The 17,597-nt window shown below is 37.9% G+C and overlaps 1 protein-coding gene across 5 annotated transcripts; it reads left to right on the top strand.

Moving 5' to 3' along the window:
• The first annotated feature begins 1,962 nt into the window (after positions 1 to 1,962).
• Positions 1,963 to 15,563, top strand: LOC308686756 (uncharacterized protein). 5 transcript variants are annotated; one of them, XM_081395193.1, is made up of 11 exons: positions 1,963 to 2,055; positions 2,757 to 2,872; positions 3,659 to 3,724; positions 3,836 to 3,916; positions 5,196 to 5,249; positions 6,016 to 6,081; positions 6,193 to 6,273; positions 8,532 to 8,585; positions 9,898 to 9,996; positions 13,408 to 13,486; positions 14,245 to 15,556. In XM_081395193.1, the coding sequence occupies exons 2-9, from the start codon at positions 2,837 to 2,839 to the stop codon at positions 9,910 to 9,912; spliced, it is 453 nt and encodes a 150-aa protein (XP_081251319.1). In that variant the 5' UTR covers positions 1,963 to 2,055; positions 2,757 to 2,836; the 3' UTR covers positions 9,913 to 9,996; positions 13,408 to 13,486; positions 14,245 to 15,556. The 5 variants fall into 5 exon arrangements, with proteins under 5 accessions (XP_081251319.1, XP_081251320.1, XP_081251318.1 ...); XM_081395194.1 differs by having other exon boundaries at positions 13,408 to 13,451; positions 14,245 to 14,257; XM_081395192.1 differs by having other exon boundaries at positions 13,408 to 15,563.
• The last annotated feature ends 2,034 nt before the right edge of the window (positions 15,564 to 17,597 follow it).

The raw sequence follows: 17,597 nt of genomic DNA, 5'->3' as shown, positions 1-17,597 counted from the left end.
CATGATGGTAACTTAAAATTATGGTTGTAACTTAAAGCTGCCGTCGGCAACATTTTTTTTTATCATATTCAGTGTAATCGACACTATAATCCGACAGAACAACGTTAATAAGGTGGTTTTAGAAAAAAACCCGAGCTTCTAACTCCACCTGGAGCGTGTTATTTGTTTTGCAAAAATCCACCGCTCCCGCTTCATCAGGTCCAATCAGCGCAGGGGGGTGTGAGATCTGACTGTCAATCACAGGTCGTGCACACGCCACAGATCCCGTTACCCCCTCGCGCACGTTACAATCACATGCACACGCCTGAAGTTCGCGCAGTAAGGAAGAGTGATGGCGGAAAAGATTCCAATTCCTCGGTTAACCTCAAGAGCTAGGAGGTCAGAGCTTGCAATCAACCATTTACTTTATAAGTACTCCATGGTGTTGATCGATGCTGATGAGAAGGGCGCGTTCACCGAAAATCTGGTGCACGCACTGACCAGCACAAACTCGATGGGAGGGTATTAGTTGATAGTGGGGGAGGGGCATGAGAGTTGTAAACATTCAAAATTTGGCTAAGTCCACTCAATCTTCCAGGGTTGCCGACGGCAGCTTTAAAATTACGGTTGTAACATTACAGTTTTCTCCTTCAGTGATTCTGCTTGTTACCATCAGGTTTCTCAAATGTTGGCAATAAAAAATAAAGAGTTCTTAATTCATCTTTGACGTCTGTCTGTTATACAGATATTTTTGTTTAAAAATTGTAAAATGGTTAACTTTTAAGGAATTAATTTGATTAATTATTACTCAATTCTAATGTGTTAAATTTAATTAATAATATTGCTTGTAATCTGCACAATTTTATTGAGTAGATATAGCGTATTCATTTTACAGTGAATATGGAAATTAAATTAAACTTATTTTTTTCTAATTACTTTTAATTGAATGAAATTAACTTGTTTTAAACAAGAGCAGTGAATTTGAAAATTAATAATAAAAAATAAGTAGGATTAAATAACACATTATATTCAGTGAAATTAACCAGATAAAAACATGTAACATTTACAAGGGGTCAGAATCATTTTTTTCAGTGTGTTTACAAGCGCTGAGGAAGCCTCTGGAGTTGAAATTCAGATATGGTAATGGGCGTTTCATTTCCGACATGTGCTGTAAGCTGTAGACCAGTCACAACAGACTGGGCTGTCTGACCACTCAGAGCAAAGTTGGCTTGTGGAAAGGGGTCAACCCACTGACTTTCACTGATGGGGAAAAAAATAGAAAAAAGTAATGTTCCACTGTAAGGGTAAGTAAATTATGACATTGTGTGTGTGTGTGTGTGTGTGTGTGTGTGTGTGTGTGTGTGTGTGTGTGTGTGTTTGTTTTTGTGGTTTACGAGGACTTTTGACCTGAATACGCACCAGCACTATGGGGACATTTGGGTTTATGAGGACAGAGGCCATGTCCTCATAAATCCGACAGCGTAGATGTCATTTACTACGTTCCAGACGCTCCCTCTCAAAGTTTGGCGCCATGTCCTTACATACCACAAAACCCTGAAATTTTACCATACACAGTGTATCCCTGATTTCGAGAGTGCGCCCCTGTAGCCAGGTCCTGGTATTACACCCGTGTCATCAAAAATTTGCATCTTTCACACAAGTGTATTATTTGGGGCCTGTGATTGGTCAGATCGATACCGCTAGGCGGGAAATCGCGAAAACAAGATGGCGCCAATGGGCGGAGCTTCAATCAGCTTTAGTGATTGGTCAGATCGGTACCGGTAGGCGGGAGATCGCGAAAACAAGATGGCGCCAGTGGGCGGAGCTTCAATCAGCTTTAAAATGTGTAGCAACTAATGCAAAATACTAATTATTTAAGTATTTTTGCCTGTAATTTATTAATTGTGCATTAAATATATGATAAATAAATAAATAAAATCCCGTTTATATTATGATAAGTACAACGTAATCAGAGGTGTAGTCATTCGTCGTCACGTCATTTCCTGTTTGGACTGGACAAACTCTGCACCTGAGAAGACATCTGTGGACCTGATGAAGGCAACTGTTATCCAAAAGGTAAGTTATAATGTTGTTTAATTGCTTCTCTAATAGCACGTGGGTCCGGTTGGCTTGTTTGTGCATGTTCTGTATGCTCTTCGCTGCTCGTTTTACAGTTAGAAAGCAGCTAGCGCGTGATGCTAACCGTGCTAGCGGACCTATAAGTTAGTGATTCTGTTTACAGACTGACATGAGGGAATCAGCGATGCTTGTCATTTTAAACTCGTTTTCGATTGCACTATATTTGTAACTGCTACCTTTTCTGATCTCATAAAATAGTCTAGCCATCATAATAACGCGTTGGCATGACTAACGTTTCAGTATGTGAAGGGGAGGCTATTTCACCCAGTACAGTATCCTGATATGCTACTGTTAATATTACTACAGTTATGCTTGCTTTAAACACATTAAGACACAAATATGTGCTCTTATTACTCCTGACTATAATAAAATATAGGCTACTCTGAATATTATTAGAACTCTGTTTGATTCAGTCTTATTAATACTGTCACTATTATTGCCTATAATATTAATTGTGAATGAAATCTATGAATGAATAGTTATTATCAATTAACATATTCCTTAAATATCATATAATAAAGTATTAAAATAACTTGAATGCTGTTTACCATAATTGATCAATTTATTTAAAACAAGCTTTTTGAATAATAGGTCAAATGAAATGCAATGGTCGTGAGAGTCTTTTTCTATGCGCGCAGACACATGGGATGATGGCTGAAGTGAGTCAGTGAAGGAGAAGATCAAGATCTGGAAGAGGGCATGCCGTTTACAGACACAGATGAGCTCCAGGGCAGATTCAGCAATCATTATAAAGGTGAGTTCAGGGTTTCCATGCATAAGCAGTGCCATGCGACCAGTGCTCCTCAGAAACAGATTATTTGCCACAGTTATCAGTCACTGAATTATGATTGTGTGTGTAAGAAGTGAGTCACGATCACTTACTGTACATCTAGCACAGGCACAATGTCTCGTATCACTCTCATACATACACACACTTGAACTCAGTGCCGTCCAAATGTATCTAGTTACCAGTGTCCCAGTAAATCTAGTGTCCTCATAGACCAGTATTCTGTCAAACTTACACAACACACTCAGTCAAAGTCAAACATCAGGAACATGCTCTTATGATGTCCTCATAAAACTGTGTCCTCATAGACCAGGATTCTGTCAAACTTACACAACACACTGAGATTCTTCTGTCAAGTCAAACATCAGGAACATGCTCTTATGATGTCCTCATAAAAGGGTGTCCTCATAAAACTGGTGTAAAGCTACACACAACCTGACACACTGTAATGAAAACACATGTAATGTGATGCATAAAAGCCGTGAACATTACCTTGTGGTAGCATTTAAATATTGAAATATTGATTTGAAAACTTTAACTTTGTAATCTTGTATATTATCTCAAATCAGTATTTCATGTGCAAATATTTATTGATAGGTAGCTGTGTATCAGGACCCTTATTATCCTGTCAGTTTATTTTGTATTAATTACTGACTGACTGTACATTATCCTTTATATATTCCATTTATAATGCTTTTTTTAAACTCTTAGGTGAAGTGTTTCTGTATGTAACGCTTAATTTCATATTCTCAGATGAGCCATAAGAGCCAGTGGTCATCAGACAGTGATTGTGCTGCTCTGACTGTGGGTCTAGACGAGGTAAGTGAGAGTTGTGCTGGAAGAGAACGAGCAAACGAAGCAGAGACATCTGTGAGATCTAGTGTTCACACATTTACACCACTGTTTCATGTCTAATGTTATGTTTTGTAGACTCTCAGTGAGGTTGAACCCTCCACTCTCGAAATGAAGAGTCCGTCCCCGTCCCAGTCAGAAGCCAGAGATGTACAGAAGGTATTGTTTTTTTGGAAATTAAATTAGGGATACAGCGATATGAACATTTGGGCCGATAACTGATCATTCTTTATATTCGAAAGCCGATATCTGATATATTAGCCGATGAATCTAAATCCAAAATTTGATATACTTTGAAAGCCTGATTACAAAAACGAAACGCACATCATTTAAAGCCAATGTCCCAAACACTTCAACATAAATCAAACATAATAGTACAGTGGCCTAATGTAAGATTCCTTAACTTTTAAAATGAATTTTACATTCATATTTCCAACTTTCTTTATAAAAAAATGACAACACTTTACAAAAAGGTTTCATCTTGTTAGTATTAGTTAACATGTACTAACAATGAATGAACAATACTTCTACAGGATTTACTTAACGTTTATCTTAACGTTAATCTCAACATTTTCCAAGACATTTTAGGATCCAGTGTTGTATCTGTTAATTTAATGCACTGTGAACGAACATGAACTCACATATTTTATTAACTCACATTAACAAAAGTTTTTCAATATGAAAAGCAATTTCACCAGATGTCTTGAATAGCTCTATTTGGAAATAATTAATCATTCTAGAATGATTGGTGTGATTTTGTAGGGGTTTGCATCTGCATAGAAAATAATAAATTGCAAGCAGAGATAAAAAAAATGAACAAAGATGTGAAATAAACAATGCCTCATATATTCCAGGTAAGTCTAACAGCATTTAGGTACAGAACTTGAGTAATCAACTGTAAAATAACACGGCAGAGTCTTTACATAGCCTGACTTCACAGAGGCCTGTACTGCAATGTCACTACCACAGATGGGTATGAATGATAAAGCAATACATTGTGCAGCCCTACAAGTTAATGTTCATGACTTTAATGCATCACATTACATGCATGTTCATTACAGTGTGTCAAGTGTGTGTGTGTCTTACACCTGTTTTATGAGGACACCGTTTTATGAGGACATCATAAGAGCAATGTTCTGATGTTTGACTTGACTGGAGAATCTCAGTGTGTTGTGTAAGTTTGACAGAATCCTGGTCTATGAGGACACTAGATTTACCGGGACACACATATGGAATATTAGGATCGATACTGATAACCCATAATTCACAGCTCATTGTGGCTAATACCAATAGCGAAAACTATTTGTGCTTGTCAGATTAAATATAATCATTGAAGAAGTTGGTAAAAAATAGCAACCTCTGTTTGGCTTTCAATAAGTGATACTAAAATTATTATTTATTTGTCTTTTTTATATATTTTTACTACTTTTTTTTTCAGATGATAACTCTGAAGAATCAGATGAAACCTGAACAAGATACAGCAACTCTAAAGGTATCCAATAAGTTAATGTAATAACTCTGTTTCCTCAGAAACAGATTATTTGCCACAGTTATCAGTCACTGAATTATGATTGTGTGTGTAAGAAGTGAGTCACGATCACTTACTGTACATCTAGCACAGGCGCAATGTCTCGTATCACTCTCATACATACACACACTTGAACTCAGTGCCGTCCAAATGTATCTAGTTACCAGTGTCCCAGTAAATCTAGTGTCCTCATAGACCAGTATTCTGTCAAACTTACACAACACACTCAGTCAAAGTCAAACATCAGGATCATTTTCTTATGATGTCCTCATAAAACTGTGTCCTCATAGACCAGGATTCTGTCAAACTTACACAACACACTGAGATTCTTCTGTCAAGTCAAACATCAGGAACCTGTTCTTATGATGTCCTCATAAAACGGTGTCCTCATAAAACTGGTGTAAAGCTACACACAACCTGACACACTGTAATGAAAACACATGTAATGTGATGCATAAAAGCCGTGAACATTACCTTGTGGTAGCATTTAAATATTGATTTGAAAACTTTAACTATTTTGTAATCTTGTATATTATCTCAAATCAGTATTTCATGTGCAAATATTTATTGATAGGTAGCTGTGTATCAGGACCCTTATTATCCTGTCAGTTTATTTTGTATTAATTACTGACTGACTGTACATTATCCTTTATATATTCCATTTATAATGCTTTTTTTAAACTCTTAGGTGAAGTGTTTCTGTATGTAACGCTTAATTTCATATTCTCAGATGAGCCATAAGAGCCAGTGGTCATCAGACAGTGATTGTGCTGCTCTGACTGTGGGACTAGACAAGGTAAGTGAGAGTTGTGCTGGAAGAGAACGAGCAAACGAAGCAGAGACATCTGTGAGATCTAGTGTTCACACATTTACACCACTGTTTCATGTCTAATGTTATGTTTTGTAGACTCTCAGTGAGGTTGAACCCTCCACTCTCGAAATGAAGAGTCCGTCCCCGTCCCAGTCAGAGGCCAGAGATGTACAGAAGGTATTGTTTTTTTGGAAATTAAATTAGGGATACAGCGATATGAACATTTGGGCCGATAACTGATCATTCTTTATATTCGAAAGCCGATATCTGATATATTAGCCGATGAATCTAAATCCAAAATTTGATATACTTTGAAAGCCTGATTACAAAAACGAAACGCACATCATTTAAAGTCGGCATGAAATCAAATTTGACAAATCTTCTTTTTATATGTAATATTGTAGTGTTTATTATAAATGATTTATCTGTGCACTTCATTATTTTTTCAAAATTCATGTACCCTTATAATCTTTAATCAAATACATTACCCTTCCCTCCCCCCTCGAAAACGACCTCTCTTCTCTTTTGGTCATGTGCCATGGCGAAAGGGTGCGGCCAGAGCCCATGAGGGTGCGGCTATCGGTGTTTGTCTCGTTTCGCGGGAGGCTCATATAAATATGGTCTGATTCCTGCCTGAAAATTTAGCTGCTTGTCCTTGTTCTCGTCGCTGGGCTCCTCAATAAAAAAATCCTTCATGTGAGGGTAACGGTGGGGGAGTCCGGTGGAGAGAAATCCTCCACAACTGAATGTAAACTGGCATTCAAATCTGCCTCCATTTTGTTTGCAACGCCCAACCTCCAACGATCCAATCAATTCCCGAAGGACGAAATCAAGCCCCGCCCTACATTTTTTTCTAATTTCAGAAGCAGTTTCACTCGGATATACATCACAACAAGGAAAAAATGACAATCTCAACTTCCATTTCATGCCGACTTTAAAGCCAATGTCCCAAACACTTCAACATAAATCAAACATATACAGTAGTGGCCTAGTTTGAACCAGTGTAAGGTTTCTTAGCTTCTAAAATAAATTTTACATTCATATTTCCAACTTTCTTTATAAAAAAATGGCAATACTTTATAAAAAGGTTTCATCTTGTTAGTATTAGTTAACATGAACTAACAATGAATGAACAATACTTCTACATGATTTACTTAATGTTTATCTTACTTAACGTTAATCTCAACATTTTCCAAGACATTTTAGGATCCAGTGTTGTATCTGTTAATTTAATGCACTGTGAACTAACATGAACTCACATATTTTATTAACTCACATTAACAAAAGTTTTTCTCTGTTAGTTCATGTTAGTTAATGCAATAACATATGTATTGTGAAGTTTTACCAAAACATCTATTGCCTTAATAATAATAATAATAATAATAAATCAAATGAAATTAAAATGTTATTAGACAACATTAAACTTAAAATGAAATGGCCTAAAGAGCTGAAGGAACACCCCTAAACCTGAGGCTTTGTTAGATGGTTTTAGCTCAACGGAACACAACCTATATATGATAAATTAGATATTTATACAAAATAAACACAATATTACAACTTATACTTGCACAAAATCATGCACAGATTAACTTGAGCTATTATTAATAGTAATCAACTATTACATAGTGAAACTCCTGTTGTGGATGCGCTCCTCCCAGGACAACACGCTGAAACACAGCAACTAAACCCAAAGAATTCACGACGTTTTTAATGCAATAGTTTGCTCATTATAGTGTTATGTATATATGACAGTCCCAATCATAATTAATGTTTTGCTGACCACCGGTGTGGCCTACAGTGAAGTGTTTACTGTAGCACTCATTAACTCAGCCAAATGCATCCTATATGAGATAAATCAGATATATAACAAAAATAAAAAATATTACAACTTACAATTCCACAAGCGAACTCTCCCTGTAACAATGCGCTGATTTCACAGATTTGTGATTCAAACATTTCAAAACCATCACGGTGAACAGCGCACATCTGAAGCTGAAGGAAGAAATCCATTATTTATTAGTGTTAATATAGCGGCCTAATTTTCTTATCGGATTGACAACGACAACATCAATGAGCATTTATTTTCATGCATCCCTGATTGGTTATGACCATATATTTATAGGGTTTTAACTTTATACTTGATTACAACTTATGTCACAGTGTTTTAAATCTTAAGTCACTATTCATCTCATTAATTTGATCAGTATTAATACTGAGTGGTTTGAAATGTCCCATCATACCTGAATTAGTTTGGCGTCATCAGCCTTCTTTTGCTCAAGTATATCATTGATAATGTAATGTTTTAATTTTATGTTTTATGACAGTGATCAGTCAGTGTTAATGGAGTCAAGTATCTGTGCTGCTTCATTTGGAGAATCTCTGAATCCTTTGTCTCTAATAGATGTTTATTTTTTCTTTCTTTGCCTTGCTTTCAGGTGAGCCCTGAGAAGGAACAATCATCATTGGAGGATCAAGACTGTGTTGAGATGGTAATAAAAAGAGCATTGCATCATTTTAGGAAATGCTAGTCTAGAAAGAACTTTTTCACATCATCTTTGGGGCTGTTTTACACCTGGTCATTTCATTGTCAAAACAATTCCATTTACACTTGGCCACATAAATGTGTCTTCACAAAACGGACATAAATCCGATCTTCAATTCCCGCGCTATATCAGATTTAACGGTGTTCACGTCATCGAAAGCTACCGCTATGAGCAGCATTTTTTGTATCATCAGCTAATTTTAAGATCAATAGGAGAGAGAGTAGCATCAGCACTGGTAAAATCATTTATTCTCACTACTTTTAATGAAGATGACTGTGTGTTGAGCATCTGCGACTTACTTTAATTTATTTTTAGTTTGTATTTTGTGCATCAGCATGCTGAAGAGATCCTCAGCTACTCATCTGCAGTGATGCGTGTTGCAGAAGCGCTGTCATATCTCACTATAACGTGTCATATAGCCTAAAATACGCTGTCACCTGTTTATTATTTGGCATTTTTGGGAGGAGTAAAATTCATAGTGTTACCATTAATTACCTTTACTCTAGTGACTGACCACAGTCTAATCTGTCCCTCCACAGTTTGAACCAAAAGAACCGAAAATATTTTTACGCCTCATAATAACATAAATTGTCTTTGTGTTTTGCGCAATTGCTTTGGTAAAGCATCTCTCAAACATACTAAAATCAAAAGCACAATATGGCTCAATGCCCTTATCAAATCGCAAAAGACGATAAGAAAGTAAGTCTGTAGTCTGTTGTGCTGCGTGTTTCAAACTGAAGAGCACACTTTGCTCGCTCGATCAGCTCATGATCTGGCTTTTTCCATGCCTCGTTTCACAGGGAATGAATGCAGTGAACTCCATCTCTGCATGTGCCATAAGTTTAACATGCATTTGGGAACGCAACCAGCACCAGTTACTCTCTATTTTCACATTCGCATTATATCCACATTTTTTGTAGTAATACAATTTTTCAATAAGATGCGTTTATAAACCTGTTTTCACTTAAACTGCAGGTTTCTGCCAGTATAACAGCTTAAGTGAAGAAATTAAGAAAGTATTATAACCTCTTATTGTAAAATAATATACTCATTATAAAATATTAATTTTTCATTGACAGTATTAGTATATCACTGTCTAGGCGATAATTCTAATAATAGTGATCTTAGTGAAGTATTATAGTTGTTATTAATATGATTATTATTATTAAACGGTGCCATTTGTCATGTTTCATAAATGACTTCTCAATACAGGTTAAACTGAAGATGTTCTTGTTTTAAATGTCTCTTTTTCTTTAAGATGAGATCAGTATGACGGACTCTGATGCCAGTGATCCTGATGAAAGCGGTTCTGAAGGTGATGTTCCTGCTGGAGCTGCAGGCGTCTCCAGTAATGTTGGTATGTGTCAACTAATGATGGGTACACACCAAAAGATTTTACATCTTATAAGATTTTCAAAATGTGATGGACCACAAACATGAGGACAAAAAATCCTAGATTTAACCGTTTTGCTCATATAGTGTGTGGTGTGCCATGATGTGAAAAGACCGTTAGGGTTGGGTATCGTTTAAATTTTAACGATTCCGATTCTGCTTATCGAATCCGGTTCTTAACGATTCTTGGTTTCGATTCCAATATTTATTGGAGAGAAAAAAGAGAGCAAATACTTTTTTCTACCTTTTATTCTTGTTACATTTAGGCTATTACCAGTAAAACTGTGACAATGCATCTTAATTTACAATATACTGTATATATATATATATATATATATATATATATATATATATATATATATATATATATATATATATATATATATATATATATAACACTTTAAGGAATTATAGACTCGACTCGTATTAATTGTCTGATGTATTTATTCATGATCTCTATTTTAAACAAAACTGGTTCTCATTTTATCCAGAATTATGCGGCTCTAGTTTGTCTTTCTTGCATGTGATACAATTCGCTGTATTTTCATCTTTTTTTGAAAAGCTTAACCAAACTTTCGAAAGTCTGCTGCGCTCCGCCATCGTAAATATAACGTACAGCGCATGTGCGGCAGGCAGGTCCTGGCAGATCAATACAACTGTAAACAAATGCTCACTGACATTCACCTCGCGCATGTGAGCATCACCAAAGTAAGGAATCGATAAGCGGAATCGAAGTGTGCGCGACTTATCGAATCCCCGGTTTTTGGCATTTTGGAACCGGTTCTAGATACCCAACCCTAAAGACCATGCAACCAGAGTCTCGACTGTTAACACTCTAGAGACCTCAGAATAAGCATGGCGGACGATATGCAGGAAGCAATTGCGATGATAGTGTTTGGAAATGTTTTACACAACACGTTGTGTAAACATTTGCGCCACAAATCAACAAGCTGATCCTCCATCTCTGCTGTCCACATCAATTTCAGTTTGTGCTGCGCCATGACTGCGTTTCTTATGCTTCCGTCTTCCTTCATCTCGCTTTTTGATTGGATATGGTTTCCTTTCACGTGATAATCTCCAGAGCATGCGCGTGTTTGTCCTCGGGCTTCCCCCCACATTTCAGGATTTCTGATCGTAAATATTCCACATGTTGAATATTTGCGATTCGCGATCAGGTCGGCTCTGACGTTCTTCCGATCAGGTTCGGACACTCTTAACACACCTCACACCAAGGGAAAATCTGATAAGATAATCTATAACCATCAAGATAATCGGGACACAGCTAGGATTTTCAGAAGGGGGAAATCAGCCCAAAATCAGCCTGATTATCTTTTGGTGTGTACCCAGCATAACAAGTTTGTGTTTATGAACATGTTTATTATTATTTTAAACCAATATATATTGTAGTGCAATTTTACGTTAGTATTTTCACCAAAGAAAAATGGTTTTAAGCCAGTTATATTCACTGAACAAAATTATAGATCTAAGTTCTAAGACTTTTTCTATGTACCCAAAAGGCCTGTTTCTCTCAAATATTGTTCACAAATCTGTCTAAATCTGTGTTAGTGAGCACTTCTCCTTTGCCGAGTTAATCCATCCATCTCACAGGTGTGGCATATCAAGATACTGATTAGACAGCATGATTATTGCACAGGTGTGCCTTAGGCTGTCCACAATAAAAGGCCACTCTAAAATGTGCAGTTTTATCACACAGCACAATGCCACAGATGTTGCAAGTTTTGAGGGAGCGTGCAATTGGCATGCTGACAGCAGGAATGTCCACCTGCTGTTGCCCGTGAATTGAATGTTCATTTCTCTACCATAGCCGTCTCCAAAGGCTTTTCAGAGAATTTGGCAGTACATCCAACCGGCCTCACAACCGCAGACCGTGTGTAACCACACCAGCCCAGGACTTCCATATCCAGCATCTTCACCTCCAACACCGTTGAGGCCAGCCACCCGGACAGCTGCTGCAACAATCGGTTTGCATAACCAAAGAATTTCTGCACAAACTGTCAAAAACCGTCTCAGGGAAGCTCATCTGCATGCTCATCGTCCTCATCGGGGTCTCGACCTGCAGTTGGTCGTTGTAAACGACCTGCGTGGGCAAATGCTCACATTCGATGGCGTCTGGCACTTTGGAGAGGTGTTCTCTTCACGGATGAATACCGGTTTTCACTGTACAGGGCAGATGGTAGACAGCGTGTATGGCGTCATGTGGGTGAGCGGTTTGCTGATGTCAACGTTGGGAATCGAGTGGCCCATGGTGGGGTTATGGTATGTGCAGGCGTATGTTATAGACAACCAACGCAGGTGCATTTTATTGATGGCACTTTGAATGCACAGAGATACCGTGATGAGATCCTAAGGCCCATTGTTGTGCCATTCATCCACAACCATCACCTCATGTTGCAGCATGATAATGCACGGCCCTATTCTGCAAAGATCTGTACACAATTCCTGGAAGCTGAAAACATCCCAGTTCTTGCAGGGCCAGCATACTAACGGACATGTCACCCATTGAGCATGTTTGGGATGCTCTGAATCGGCGTATACGACAGCGTGTTCCAGGTCCTGCCAATATCCAACACAGCCATTGAAGAGGAGTGGACCAACATTCCACAGGCCACAATCAACAACCTGATCAACTCTATGCGAAGGAGATGTGTTGCACTGCGTGAGGCAAATGATGGTCACACCAGATAATGACTTGTTTCCAGACCCCCTGAGACCACACAAAACTGCACATTTTAGAGTGGCCTTTTATTGTGGCCAGCCTAAGGCACACCTGTGCAATCATCATGCTGTCTAATCAGTATCTTGATATGCCACACCTGTGAGGTGGATGGATTATCTCGGCAAAGGAGAAGTGCTCACTAACACAGATTTAGACAGATTTGTGAACAATATTTGAGAGAAATAGGCCTTTTGTGTACATAGAAAAAGTCTTAGAACTTTTAGTTCAGCTCATGAAAAATGGGGGCAAAAACAAAAGCGTTTAGAATTGTTCATAGTGTATGTATATATATATCATACTATAGTGTGCCAGTAGATAATATCAAATTACATTTCTAAACATTCCTTTTGCCATTAATTGTAAAAATCAGTTATCAATAATCAGATATTATTATAAATAACAATTTTTCTAGAACAAAATGAATGGAATCAGTACCAAACCAATAAGTTTATCATGTTCATGTTGGTCAAAAACTTTGAAAAGGAGATGTTTAACACAACATTCCATCTCCAGAATAATGTTTTGAATGTCATTTGAAATGTAATTTTTAGAGATCAGATGTATAACCAGTTTTAAGTTCTAGATGCAGGTTTGAGTTACATCTGAGTTTCTGATCTGTCTATAACTGATTTCCTACAGGTGTTCAGAAGATGCCTATCGAGAAACCACTGAAGTTCCTCAAGGTACCTGAGGTTTAAATCTGAATATGACTACCATTGTAAGTACATGAGCTCTCATATAGTTAGAGTTTACTAAAGCATGTATTCTTCTGTACAGAGAATGAACATGAGGCAGGAATTGAAAACCTTGTGGAAAGGACAAAAAGTGTGCTGGTCAAATGCTGAAGTTACAACTGTAATTGAACATTTTAAGGCACATACACTCACCTAAAGGATTATTAGGAACACCATAGTAATACTGTGTTTGACCCCCTTTCGCCTTCAGAACTGCCTTAATTCTACGTGGCATTGATTCAACAAGGTGCTGAAAGCATTCTTTAGAAATGTTGGCCCATATTGATAGGATAGCATCTTGCAGTTGATGGAGATTTGTGGGATGCACATCCAGGGCACGAAGCTCCCGTTCCACCACATCCCAAAGATGCTCTATTGGGTTGAGATCTGGTGACTGTGGGGGCCATTTTAGTACAGTGAACTCATTGTCATGTTCAAGAAACCAATTTAAAATGATTCGAGCTTTGTGACATGGTGCATTATCCTGCTGGAAGTAGCCATCAGAGGATGGGTACATGGTGGTCATAAAGGGATGGACATGGTCAGAAACAATGCTCAGGTAGGCCGTGGCATTTAAACGATGCCCAATTGGCACTAAGGGGCCTAAAGTGTGCCAAGAAAACACCCCCCACACCATTACACCACCACCACCAGCCTGCACAGTGGTAACAAGGCATGATGGATCCATGTTCTCATTCTGTTTACGCCAAATTCTGACTCTACCATCTGAATGTCTCAACAGAAATCAAGACTCATCAGACCAGGCAACATTTTTCCAGTCTTCAACTGTCCAATTTTGGTGAGCTCGTGCAAATTGTAGCCTCTTTTTCCTATTTGTAGTGGAGATGAGTGGTACCCGGTGGGGTCTTCTGCTGTTGTAGCCCATCCGCCTCAAGGTTGTGCGTGTTCTGGCTTCACAAATGCTTTGCTGCATACTTCGGTTGTAACGAGTGGTTATTTCAGTCAAAGTTGCTCTTCTATCAGCTTGAATCAGTCGGCCCATTCTCCTCTGACCTCTAGCATCAACAAGGCATTTTCGCCCACGGGACTGCCGCATACTGGATGCTTTTCCCTTTTCACACCATTCTTTGTAAACCCTAGAAATGGTTGTGCGTGAAAATCCCAGTAACTGAGCAGATTGTGAAATACTCAGACCGGCCCGTCTAGCACCAACAACCATGCCACGCTCAAAATTGCTTAAATCACCTTTCTTTCCCATTCTGACATTCAGTTTGGAGTTCAGGAGATTGTCTTGACCAGGACCACACCCCTAAATGCATTGAAGCAGCTGCCATGTGATTGGTTGATTAGATAATTGCATTAATGAGAAATTGAACAGGTGTTCCTAATAATCCTTTAGGTGAGTGTATAACCAAAGAAAAACTGGCCACACTGACTGAATGCCAGCAGTGTAAGACCGCTGAGGATCCTTTCCGTGGGTTTTCAATTTCTGCCTCACTCTCATTCTCTGTACAGAATAATACATGCTTTAGTAATCTCTAAACACATGAGAGCTTTTGTACTTACAATGATAGTTGTATTCTAATGACACTATACTCTTCTAGAGCTGATGTACAGCCCAAACTAACTTTGTTGAATACTTTTCCTGTTATCTCTGTAATTCTGCTTTGAAACTTGACAATTCTGTTTACATTTTCTGGAAATAACAGAATTGTCTTTAGGTAAACCGTCCCTTGTAAGTCGGTTTCTCTACATGTTGCAGCATTTATTGCATGTTGAGTGAGTTCATTTTATACATTTCAAAGCCTGTTTAATGACGTCTTTAAATTGTGCCTGTTTCCAAGGGCTGTTTTGTCAATCTTTTCGAAGTTTTGAATGGTTCATCTGCTTGTCATTTTAATATGTCAAAACAGTAATGATACTGTATGCTTTCTGAAAGATCACACAGTTGTGCAAGTTTTATTGACCATGTTTTTAAGTTTGTGGATGTCACTTTCCCCTTAAAATGGTATGTCATGATTGTATTACATGGTAAAACTGAAAAAACTCAATGTTTATGATGATATTATTGAAGTCATAATTAAAGCACTTCTAAAACACCTCTGTCCCTGTAATGTTGCAAGTTGTTTTGTGTATTGTATTTGAGATCCGGTACTCTTAAATCACCTTAGTCTTGGTAATACACCGTGTTGTCAGGTTTGTGTGTGTGTGTGGGCATGTACCATTAAACACACTCGTCCTTATAATGTTGGATTATGCAGTTGTGTATTGTGTTTAAGATCCAGTCCTCTTAAATCACCTTAGTCTTGGTAATACACTGTGTTGTCAGGTTTGTGTGTGTGTGTGGTCATGTACCAGTAAAACACATTGGTCCCTGTAATCCACTGAAATGACATATTTAGTGTATTGTAAAAAGAGTGTCCTCATAATCAAGTCGGGCCCCAAAAATCACAATTATGTCATAGGCGGGAACATTTTAGGATGGGCGGGAATGTCCTTGTGTACCACCAAAATATCATATGGTAATATTTTCTGTTCTGTTGTGTGTATAGAACATTTGAAGTCAGATTTGTGATCTGCAGATTAAAACAAAATTTTTGATATTTGTATCATCACTGTAGGGCATTGGGAAAGGGGTGTCCCCATATACCACCACCAAACTTGTTTGGGCATCAGTGTCCTTCTATACCACAAAAACAAGTATGTGTGTGTGTGTGTGTGTGTGTGTGTGTGTGTGTGTGTGTGTGTGTGTACTGTTCCTTTAAGGTATTTTAATATCTCAAGACCTAAAACAAACCACTAGAGGCAGATCTACCTGTAACCATCCATTTTATACTGCAAGCATACTCTGAGGATGCCTGCAAAGTGCTTAAAAAAATTTAGTATACAAGGAATATTCAAAACAGTTAGTACTGATCATTTTATCTGAAATTTAAGTTGGCAACTTGTTTATAGAACTGTTGTATAGCATCAATATCACATGCATAATAATGCAGATGGTCCGACAAGCAGCATGTAAGTTTGTCACAGAACCTCCATCACAAAAAAAGGAAAGGTTTAGTACCATATGCTACATCCAAATAATTTACTTTGTGTGATATTAGGAACAGACATCTGGAGCTTTTTTCACTGAATTTTCTTAGTGTGTTGCAACAGTCTGTACACAGACCAAATATGTTAATATCCTTCCTCCTTGTTCACGGTCTTGTGTATATATAGACCATTCTTTACAATATTATACTCATATATGTAGGTTCCATCATCTACACACATACGGCCAAAGTCAAAGAAGCACACACAGTCACCATGAGTATTGACGTGAAAAATAATGAGGGGCTCACTTTAGGTGTAAGGGTCATCATATCATTGACCTAGCCCTGTGGTTCATTATGAACATGAGGATTTTGAGTGTTCTCGTCTTTTCTTCTGGCCTTCTGGTAAGATGCTGGCAGTACAACAGAGCGCTGGCAGCACTCAGCTACATAATGAGCAGAACTCTGACAGCACCATCAGACACTCACTCGCCAAGTGATGATCAGTGAGTGCATTAGTGAGTGGAGGGTTACACGGCTCTGCTGTTATCAGAAGCAAGCAGCTGATGTCTTAGCCCCCTTCCTTCTGCAATCCTGGCTAATCGATTCTCTTCATCCTTCTCTCCACACATTCACCAGCTCTATTTTTTCCCATACTTCATCCTTGCCAGTTATAGGATTATTTAATCACTCATTTTCTCACTTATGTATGTGTCCTCTGTGACTCAGAAGATGTGGCTAGTGGTGTGGGAAGGTTTTTTTCCCCCTTCAGCTTCTTTCTGTCAAAGTCATAGCTAAAAATCAATATGGCTAATTGCGCTTATTTTTTATTTATACTTTCTCTTACACAAAGCATCAAAACTATGGATGAATTCCAATTGAAAGTGAGCACTTTTGTTTTTTAAACTGATTTTTCTTTTAAATCTGACTATTTAAGTTACAGCGTATAGACATGACATTACTTTAGTTCGTACTGTATGTACTCTTGCTAGCATGTCCACATTTCCACAATGGTTGCATGGCAAAAAGAACAAAGACTGATGGCTACCCGTTGCATAATTACAAAAAAAACAAAAAAAAAAAACACGCACACACACACTCA

This window comes from Scardinius erythrophthalmus, assembly GCF_964197995.2.
Source record: "Scardinius erythrophthalmus genome assembly, contig: HAP1_SCAFFOLD_751, whole genome shotgun sequence".
In the NCBI taxonomy this organism is placed as follows: domain Eukaryota; kingdom Metazoa; phylum Chordata; class Actinopteri; order Cypriniformes; family Leuciscidae; genus Scardinius; species Scardinius erythrophthalmus.
This window is presented reverse-complemented; position numbering and strand designations above follow the sequence as displayed.

Excerpts from the sequence above, each read along its gene's own strand:
- LOC308686756 (XM_081395191.1), top strand. The coding sequence starts at position 2,837 with ATGAGCTCCAGGGCAGATTCAGCAATCATTATAAAG. Across the intron at positions 3,725-3,835 it reads TGACTGTGGGTCTAGACGAG|ACTCTCAGTGAGGTTGAACC; the intron begins GTAAGTGAGAGT and ends TATGTTTTGTAG. Across the intron at positions 3,917-5,195 it reads AAGCCAGAGATGTACAGAAG|ATGATAACTCTGAAGAATCA; the intron begins GTATTGTTTTTT and ends TTTTTTTTTCAG.